At 44.4% G+C, this 10,432-nt stretch overlaps 1 protein-coding gene across 1 annotated transcript in view; it reads left to right on the top strand.

Annotated features, from left to right (window-relative positions):
- Positions 1 to 1,918: 1,918 nt before the first annotated feature.
- IGFALS (insulin like growth factor binding protein acid labile subunit) overlaps positions 1,919 to 10,432 on the top strand; it is a 9,432-nt gene continuing 918 nt past the window's right edge. The window contains exons 1-2 of the mRNA XM_040356291.1: positions 1,919 to 2,031; positions 8,811 to 10,432. Of these exons, the coding sequence (XP_040212225.1) occupies positions 2,010 to 2,031; positions 8,811 to 10,432 (1,644 nt within the window). The 5' untranslated portion in view covers positions 1,919 to 2,009. The remainder of the gene's footprint in view (positions 2,032 to 8,810) is intronic.

The following is a 10,432-nucleotide window of genomic DNA, read 5'->3' as shown; positions in this document are numbered from 1 at the left end:
CTCTGGTAGTGAAGGAGGTAAACGCACAACGCTGCAGTTCCCTGCCATCTCTCTGGTAGTGAAGGAGTTAAAAGCACAACGCTGCAGTTCCCTGCCATCTCTCTGGTAGTGAAGGAGTTAAAAGCACAACGCTGCAGTTCCCTGCCATCTCTCTGGTAGTGAAGGAGTTAAACGCACAACGCTGCAGTTCCTTGCCATCTCTCTGGTAGTGAAGGAGTTAAACGCACAACGCTGCAGTTCCCTGCCATCTCTCTGGTAGTGAATGAGTTAAAAGCACAACGCTGCAGTTCCCTGCCATCTCTCTGGTAGTGAAGGAGTTAAACGCACAACGCTGCAGTTCCCTGCCATCTCTCTGGTAGTGAAGGAGTTAAAAGCACAACGCTGCAGTTCCCTGCCATCTCTCTGGTAGTGAATGGGTTAAAAGCACAACGCTGCAGTTCCCTGCCATCTCTCTGGTAGTGAAGGAGTTAAAAGCACAACGCTGCAGTTCCTTGCCATCTCTCTGGTAGTGAATGGGTTAAAAGCACAACGCTGCAGTTCCCTGCCATCTCTCTGGTAGTGAAGGAGTTAAACGCACAACGCTGCAGTTCCTTGCCATCTCTCTGGTAGTGAAGGAGTTAAACGCACAACGCTGCAGTTACCTGCCATCTCTCTGGTAGTGAATGAGTTAAAAGCACAACGCTGCAGTTCCCTGCCATCTCTCTGGTAGTGAAGGAGTTAAACGCACAACGCTGCAGTTCCTTGCCATCTCTCTGGTAGTGAAGGAGTTAAACGCACAACGCTGCAGTTCCCTGCCATCTCTCTGGTAGTGAAGGAGTTAAAAGCACAACGCTGCAGTTCCCTGCCATCTCTCTGGTAGTGAAGGGGTTAAAAGCACAACGCTGCAGTTCCCTGCCATCTCTCTGGTAGTGAAGGAGTTAAAAGCACAACGCTGCAGTTCCCTGCCATCTCTCTGGTAGTGAAGGAGTTAAAAGCACAACGCTGCAGTTCCCTGCCATCTCTCTGGTAGTGAATGGGTTAAAAGCACAACGCTGCAGTTGCCTGCCATCTCTCTGGTAGTGAAGGAGTTAAAAGCACAACGCTGCAGTTCCCTGCCATCTCTCTGGTAGTGAATGGGTTAAAAGCACAACGCTGCAGTTGCCTGCCATCTCTCTGGTAGTGAAGGAGTTAAAAGCACAACGCTGCAGTTCCCTGCCATCTCTCTGGTAGTGAATGGGTTAAAAGCACAACGCTGCAGTTCCCTGCCATCTCTCTGGTAGTGAAGGAGTTAAAAAGATTATTGCGCAGACCTCGAGTAGTGAATGGGTTAAAAAAGAAAAACGCCACACCTCTCTAGTGATGAACGGGTTAAAAGGGGAATAGTTCAACTCCTTTCCAGGTCTCTAGTAGTCAATGGGTTAAAAACAAAACAAAAAAACAATGGTGAATTGCTCTGCCACCTTCCTAGTAGTGAACGGGTAAAAAAAGGGCAAAGACGCCATTCTCTGCCAGATCTCTTGTAGTGAATGGGTTAAAGAGACACTAGTTCAGCCTCTTGCCCAGTTCTTTGGAAGTGAATGGGTTAACGCGATCATGGTGCGGTCTGCGGCCGATCTCTGGTGAAGGAAGGGTTAAATAAGACAAGGGTACATCCTGCGCCCCCCAGCCCTCTGGCAGGGAATGGGTTAATAAGAAGAAGGCTCTCTAGTAGGTAATAACTTTAAAAGACAATGGTCCATCCCTTTGCCAGCGGTGACCCCGTAGATGCCCTACGGTGTCCCTGCTGCCCCTTATTTGCCCTAGGGGTAGCGATGGCGGTTCGGTGAAGGGATAAAAGTCACGCCGGACCCTTCGCTCTTCCAGCTCTGCCAAGTTTAATGTAAAAACCCTTGGTTGGCAGTGCAGGGGTTAACAAGGCGAGCTCTGTGCAGGGCGCAGCCTTCCTCTCTCTCTGATATCACCCAGCCTATTCCCAGCATTGTCCTGAGTGCCACCGCCGGGGACACCAGTCCTGCTATGTGACAGTCACCATGGGACCCATAGGTGCAGCAGGTAAGAGACCCTCTCTGTCTATTAGATCACACCTCATGGGGGGGGGGGGGCTGTACAGACTGGAGGCAGAGCTTTCAATATCTAGGAAACAAATTCAAGGGGAAAAAAACATATTTTTATTTTTTTTAAAACCTTCTTGGTGACCTGAGGAGTGCAGGATGGAAAGGGTTAATGATGCTCGCATTGCTGCGCCACGTAAGGTGTGCCCGGGGGATAAATGGTCCATATAGATCCTCGCGTTCGTCTGCGGAAGTTTTTTTTTTTGCTAAGCATAGACTATTATTTTATTAAAAACCTCATACACAAAAGGAAAACATTATCTCAACCCTATACACAATATTAAAAATAATAATAAAACGCAGTTCACACTATTTATGTATACACCCCTATATACAATATTCAAAATAAATAAATAACTCAGTTCACCCTATTTGTGTATACAAACCCTATACACAATATTAATAATATTAAAGAAAAAAAATATAATATTAATAATAATAATAAAAAAAAACCTCAAGTTCACGCTTTGTGTATACAACCCTATACACAATATTAATAATAAAAAAAACTCTGTGCATTTAACCCTTTACACAATAATAATCTCAGCTCACCCTATATGTGTATTAAACCCCATGCACAATTTTAATATTCATAATAATGCTACTACTAATAATAATATTAATATTTTTTTTACTTAATGTCTTTATTTAATTTTCCATTTACAAAATTTAAGAAAAAAAACATATTCAAACATTCATATAACAATAACCCCTATTACCCTCCCCTCCCCCATCCTCATTCTCCCCCCCCCCCCAACCCCCATCCTCCACTCTGGTACTACTACTAATAATAATAAACTCAGCTCACCCTGTCTGTGTATATAACCCTACATCATAATAATATTATTATTATTAATGTTATTATTATTAATAATAATAATAATAATAATAATAATAATAATAATAATAATACAACTCAGCTCACCCTATTTGTGTGTTCAACCCTATACACAATATTATTATTATTATTATTATTATTATTATTATTATTATTAATATTTATTTACTTAACTTCTTTAATTTTTCCCATTTACACTATGTAAGGGGGAAAAAAACATATTCATATAACAATAACCCCAATTACCCTCCCTTCCCCCAACCTCGTTCTCTTAAAATTTCCCCCCCGTCCTCCACTCTGGTACTAATAATAATAATAATAATAATAATAATAATAATAATAAAGAAAAAAACTCAGTTCACACTATTTGTGTATACAACCCTATACACAATATTAATAATAATTTAAAGAAAACTCTTTTCATACTGTTTGTGTATACAACCCCACTGTATACATAATAATTATAAATGCAGCTCACCCTATATACGTATACAACTCTATATACACAATATTATTATTATTATTATTATTTAATAATAAAAATAATAATAATATTAAAAATAATAAAGAGAAGAAAAAAAAACTCTGTTCACACTGTTTGTGTATACAACCCTATACATAATAATAATAATAATAATAATAATAATAATAATAATAATAATAATAATAAAACTTAGCTCACCCTATTTTTCTATACACCCCACTGGTACTGCCTATAAAAGTACCAGTACCAGCCGTTCTACTCTAATAAAGTAGAACAGCTAGTGAAGGGGGAGAGGCTTGGGTGGCCCCGCGGGGGGGGGGGGGGGGGGGGATGGGTGCGGGAGTTGTCCGGAAGCCATGGGAGAGACCTGTCAAAGTGGGCCAGTCTGGATGAAGTCCAGGGCCTAATTTTTGTCCCAGTCTAGCCCTGCGTCGGGGGACCGACATCGCGGGCGACTAGGACAGGTAAGTGTCCTTTGTGAATGGGCGGCTGCCTCCTGGCATACACACAGTTCCCAGAAGGCAGCGCGCCCCATTCACCAGAAGACACGGCGACGGAGGACGAGGCAGAAGATCCGCCGCGGTGGAGGAAGAGGCAGAAGAGCTACTTCCACATTTCAGGTGAGTATACAACATTTTTTTTTTTTTTTTTTTATTTATTTTAAGATTTTTGGGGAAAAGAAAAAAAAAGGGTGGAACTCCAGTTTAAGTTTTTTTTTTTTTTTCTCTCTCTTCCAAAAGAGTTAACACGACCCCTCCAAATATTCCCTCCCGTAATCTCCCATGACTTGCTGAGTCAGCAGCTTGCAGCATGAATGATGCCAGATTTATTTATTTTTTTACACCTTCCCAAAACTCAGACTTAATAGACGGCATACGGTATTGTCTGCTAATAAAATCTCTGGGCCAGATCCACAGACAGAGTACGCCGGCGTATCTACTGATACGCCGGCGTACTTTCAAATTACCCGCGTGGTATCTTTGGTTTGAATCCTCAAACCAAGATACGACGGCATCTGGGTTAGATCTGACAGGTATACGTCCTCGTACGCCTTCGGATCTAAGATGCAATACTTCGGCGTCCGCTGGGTGGCGTTCACGTCGTTTTCCGCGTCGGGTATGCAAATTAGCTATTTCCGACGATCCACGAACATACGCGCGGCCGTCGCATTCTCTTACGTCGTCTCTAGTCGGCTTTTTCCGGCGTATAGTTAAAGCTGCTTTTTTTGCGGCGTATAGATAGACTTGCCATGTTAAAGTATGGCCGTCGTTCCCGCGTCGAATTAAATTTTTTTTTTTTGCGTAAGTCGTCCGTGAATAGGAAAGGACGTAACTCACGTTGACGTTCAAAAAATGACGTCGGTGCGACGTCATTTCGCGCAAAGCACGGCGGGAAATTTCAAAACGGCGCATGCGCAGTACGTTCGGCGCGGGAACGTGCCTAATTTAAATGATCCACGCCCCCTACCCGGATCATTTGAATTAGGCGGGCTTGCGCCGGAGGGATTTTTACGCTACGCCGCCGCAACTTTACAGGCAAGTGCTTTGTGAATCAAGCACTTGCCCGTAAAACTTGCGGTGGTGTAACGTAAATGTAATACGTTATGCCGCCGCTGAATCTGGCCCTATTTATTTGGCCCCCCGGGGTAAAAGTAAGTAGCACTGATGTGTTTAGTGGTAGCTCTTCATAGGGCCGCCTGGCTATGTAAACAACATCTGTCCTTCTCTTCTGTACTCTGTGAGGGACAAACATTTCGCACTCCGGATTTTATGAGTTTGCTAAATTCTGGATTCCTGGAAATTGGCAAACTGTGTCTGGCTGTTCCCTAATTGTTAAACTGCGGGGGAGCAAATTCCCGAAAGGTAATCTGACCTCCAAAGAAAGTGCAATACAAAAAGGGGGCCGAGAATCTTTTCATGTTTTCTGATATACCTGTGAAAATACAGCAATACCTCGGATTGCGAGTAACGCAGTTAACCACTTAAGCCCCGGACCAATATGCTGCTAAATGACCCAAGGGGTTTTTACAATTCGGCACTGCGTCGCTTTAACAGACAATTGCACGGTCGCGCGACGTGGCTCCCAAACAAAATTGGCGTCCTTTTTTTTCCCCACAAATAGAGCTTTCTTTTGGTGGTATTTGATCACCTCTGCGGTTTTTATTTTGTGCGCTATAAACAAAAATAGAGCGACAATTTTGATAAAAATTCCATATTTTTTACTTTTTGCTATAATAAATATCCCCCAAAAACATATATACAATTTTTTTTTCCTCAGTTTAGGCCGATACGTATTCTTCTACCTATTTTTTGTAAAATCGCAATAAGCGATTATCGATTGGTTTGCGCAAAATTTATAGCATTTACAAAATAGGGGATAGTTTTATTTTTTTTTTATTTTTTTTTACTACTAATGGCGGCGATCAGCAATTTTTTTCGTGACTGCTACATTATGGCGGACACTTCGGACAATTTTGACACATTTTTGGGACCACTGTCATTTTCACAGCAAAAAATGCATTTAAATTGCATTGTTTATTGTGAAAATGACAGTTGCAGTTTGGGAGTTAACCACAGGGGGCGCTGTAGGAGTTAGGGTTCACCTAGTGTGTGTTTACAACTGTAGGGGGGTGTGGCTGTAGGAATGACGTCATCGATTGTGTCTCCCTATAAAAGGGATCACACGATCGATGCCGCCGCCACAGTGAAGCACGGGGAAGCCGTGTTTACATACGGCTCTCCCCGTTCTTCAGCTCCGGGGAGCGATCGCGAGGGGGCGGCTAGAAACGAATAGCCGCGCCGTCGTCACGGATCGCTCCCCGCGGGTTTCCGACCGATCGGACCCCCGACCCACGTCTAGGCAGGGACGTACAGGTACGCCAATGTGTCTGTCCGTGCCATTCTGCCGACGTACATATACATGCGGCGGTCCGGAAGTGGTTAAAGCGGAGGTTCACCCTAAAAAACATCTATATACCATTACATCCAGCATACTTGCGACATCTACAGTATGCTGGGGGTTTTTTTTTTTTTTTGCCATACATACCGTTTTATTGTTATTTTCCCCCCCAGGTTCTGATTCCCGCGGGAGTGGGCGTTCCTATTCAGAGGTTAGATGATTGACGTTTGGTGAAAAACTTCCCCTGGCGCATAAGGCCCGTCACCAGTTTTCCGTAAATAGTCGAACTGCGAGTCGGCTCTATATGGCGCCTGCGCAGTCGGCTCTACACAGCGGGCGCAGGCGCCATATAACGCCGTATAGAGCCGACTCGCAGGTCGGCTACTTACGGAAAACTGGCCTTATGCGCCAGGGGAAGTTTTTCACCAGACGTCAATCATCTAACCACTGAATAGGAACGCCCACTCCCGCGGGAACCAGAACCCAGAAGCCGGGGGGGGGGAACAACAATTAAACGGTATGTACGGCAAAAAAAAAACAGCATACTGTAGATGTCGGAAGTATGCTGGATGTAATGGTATATAATTGTTTTAGGGTGAACCTCCGCTTTAACGAGCATTCCGCAATACGAGCTATTATTTTATTTAAATCCTGATTCGGTATGCGAGTGCTGATTCACGCTACACTGCATTTGGCCAGAAGTACGGAGCTGCTCGGATGCACTCGGAGTGATCGTGGTGAGCAGCATGGCCGCCATCAGGAATTTTGGAGCCCCCTTACACAGCTTCAGGCATGGGCCCCCTGGAGAAAAGAACCGGGGGGGGGGGGGTACCGTGAATTGAGAAGTGGGGAGTGCTTCCGAGAATTGAGGCCTTTGGGTGCTGACGAACAAAAAAAACAGGGGGGGTTGCCCTGGGGACCTCTGGGCCCCTTACAAAGACAAAAAAGAAATACAAAAAAATATATATATATATATATATATATATATATATATATATATATATATAAAAAGGGGGGTAGCCATCCGGGCCCTGGGGACTTCTGGGCCCTTTAATAAAAACTAAATAAATAAGTCGGTGCCACCTAGCAGTTCTGCCTATCAGCCTCACCTACCAGTGCTGATCAGTGCCCGTCATTGCCACCTATAAGTGCCCATCACTGCCAACTATCAGTGCCAGCTATCAGTGCCAATTCTCAGTGCCCACCAGTGCCACCTCTTGGTGCCCACCAGTGCCGCCTTATCGGTGCCCATCAATGCAGCCCATCGGTGCCCATCAGCGCAGCCTGTCGGTGCCCATCAGTGCAGCCTATCGTGCCCATCAGTGCAGCCTCATCAGTGATGGAGAAAAATTACCAGTTTGCAAAATTTTATTACAAAATATAAAACGGTTTTGTATTTATTTTTTTATTATTATGTCTTTTTAATTTTTTTTAACAAGAGATAAAAACCGCAGAGTTGATCAAATACTGCCAAAAGAAAGCTCTATTTGTGGGGAAAAAAATGATAATTCATTTGGGTACAGTGTTGTATGACCGCGCAATTGTCATTCAAAGAGTGAGAGCGCTGAAAGCTGAAAATTGGTCTGGGCAGGAGGGGGATTTAAGGGCCAGATTCATAAAGAACTGCGGCGGCGTAACGTATCGTCTTTACGTTACACCGCCGCAAGTTTTCAGCGCAAGTGCCTGATTCACCAAGCACTTGCGTGTAAACTTACGGCGGTGTAACGTAAAGCCGTCCGGCGCAAGCCCGCCTAATTCAAATGGGGCGTGTACCATTTAAATTAGGCGCGTTCCCGCGCCGAACGTTCTGCGCATGCTCCGTGTGAAAATTTCCCGACGTGCATTGCGCGAAATGACGTCGCCCGACGTAATGTTTTGAATGGCGACGTGCGTAACGTACTTTCGTATTCCCGGACGTCTTACGCCAAAAATACAAAAATTTGAAATTCGACGCGGGAACGACGACCATACTTTAACATGGCTCGTCTAAAGTTAAGCCATGAAAAAGCAGGCCTAACTTTGCGACGGGAAAAACTGACTAGCGACGACGTAACGAACGCGTGTACCTTCGTGGATCGCCGTAAAAGCTAATTTGCATACCCGACGCTGGAAAACGACGCAAACTCCACCCAGCGGCGGCCGAAGTATTGCATCCTAAGATCCGAAGGCGTACGCCTGTCGGATCTTACCCAAAAGCCGTTGTATCTTTTTTGTGAATTACAAATAAAGATACAACGCGGCAAATTTGAAAATACGCCGGAGTATCAGTAGATACTCCGGCGTATTTCCTCTGTGAATCTGGCCCTAAGTGCCCCGTAAGCAAGTGGTTAAAAAATAACTAAATCGGATTTCTGCATTGAAACCTTTTAATCTGCAAATGTTGTGATCTTGCTTTCCATGGGACAACATTACACAGGAATTTTATTTGATTTCAGGTACATGATGAGCTTGTTTTTTTCCACCTATTAACTATGATCCATATTTCTCATCCATCCTCCAGGCTTTGTGACGTCGGTCATTTTCTGCTCCTTCCTATCGAGGAATGCCTTGGCCTCCGATTCCAGGGCTTCTGTTGGAGATGCAGCCTTAGGAGGTTCAGAGACCAAATGTCCGACTCCCTGTCTGTGCAGCTTTGAATACAATGATGAGTACAACATGTTCTGCAGCTCCCGAAATCTTTCCCTAATTCCCGATCAACTTCCCACTAACGTTCGATCTTTATGGATTGATGGCAACAACCTCACCACTCTGCCAAAGGAGGCGTTCAAAAATTTGTCTCAGCTCGATTTTCTAAACCTGCAGAGCAGCCAGTTGCATAGTTTGGAACAGCATGCCCTCCATGGGCTGAAGTCCTTGGCCCACCTACACTTGGAAAGGAACTCGTTGAAGTTTCTGGCTCCCAATACTTTTCTTCACACTCAGAATTTGGTGTCTTTGAGTCTCAACAACAATTACTTCACAAAAATCGAAGACGGTTTGTTTTCTGGACTTTCAAACCTTTGGTACCTGAATTTGGGCTGGAATTCGCTGGTGGTGCTCCCAGACACGGTGTTTCACGACCTGCCGAATCTCCGAGAGCTTATATTGGCTGGAAACCGCTTGACCTATCTTCATCCTCCTCTGTTCCTGAGTCTGGTTGAGCTCAAGGAGCTGGATTTAAGTGGGAACCTTCTGAGGGGAATAAAGGCTCACATCTTCACAAAGCTACACAAGCTCCAAAAACTGTATCTTAACCACAACATTATTTCTACGATTGCGCCAAGAGCCTTTGTAGGCATGAAATCGCTCCGGTGGCTGGATTTGTCTCATAATCGGATGTCAGCTCTTTCCGAAGACACCTTTGTTGGGTTGTTGAGCCTTCATGTTTTGAGATTATCCAACAATTCCCTTTCAAGTCTTAGGCCTAGGGTCTTCAAAGATCTCCACTTTTTAGAGGAATTAAATCTTGGGTATAATAAAATTAAAAGTCTTACAGAAAGGGCATTTGATGGTTTGGGTCAACTGGAGTTTTTGTCGTTAAACCACAACAACATTCAAGAGATTCGTCCTGGGGCCTTTTCTGGACTTCTCAGCGTGGCAGTGATGAACCATTCTGGGAACTGTCTCAAAACTCTCCAAGAACATTCTTTTCGAGGCCTTGGAAAGCTTCACAGCTTGCACTTAGAAAACAGTTGTCTCAGCAAAATAAAACCACACATGTTCTCAGGTCTTTCAAATCTCAGGAGGCTCTTTCTCCAGCGGAATGAAATTTCGGTTATAGACGATAACAGCTTGTCTGACCTTCAAGATCTGCTTGAACTTGACCTCCGGTTCAATAGGTTGACTCAGCTTTCGGCCAAATCTTTCACTGGGCTTAACGACCTCTCTTACCTTCTTCTTTCCAATAACCAAATGCTAACTATTTCTTCAGAGACCTTCAGTCCATTTCAGAGGCTTCATTGGCTTGACCTTTCGGATAACCAACTGAATTCCATGGCTGCTGATGTGTTCCAGCCTTTGTCGCACTTGAGGTATCTCAGTCTACAACGGAACCCTCTGAAAACCATTTCTTTAAGTTTCTTGCTCACAAACTCCCCATTGGAGCAGCTGTGGTTAAATGGAAATCATTGGGATTGCAGCTGC

The sequence above is a fragment of the Rana temporaria genome, chromosome 6, assembly GCF_905171775.1.
Source record: "Rana temporaria chromosome 6, aRanTem1.1, whole genome shotgun sequence".
NCBI classification, from domain to species: Eukaryota; Metazoa; Chordata; class Amphibia; order Anura; family Ranidae; genus Rana; species Rana temporaria.
Note: the sequence above shows the minus strand (reverse complement) of the source record. Positions and strands in the feature narration are given on the sequence as shown.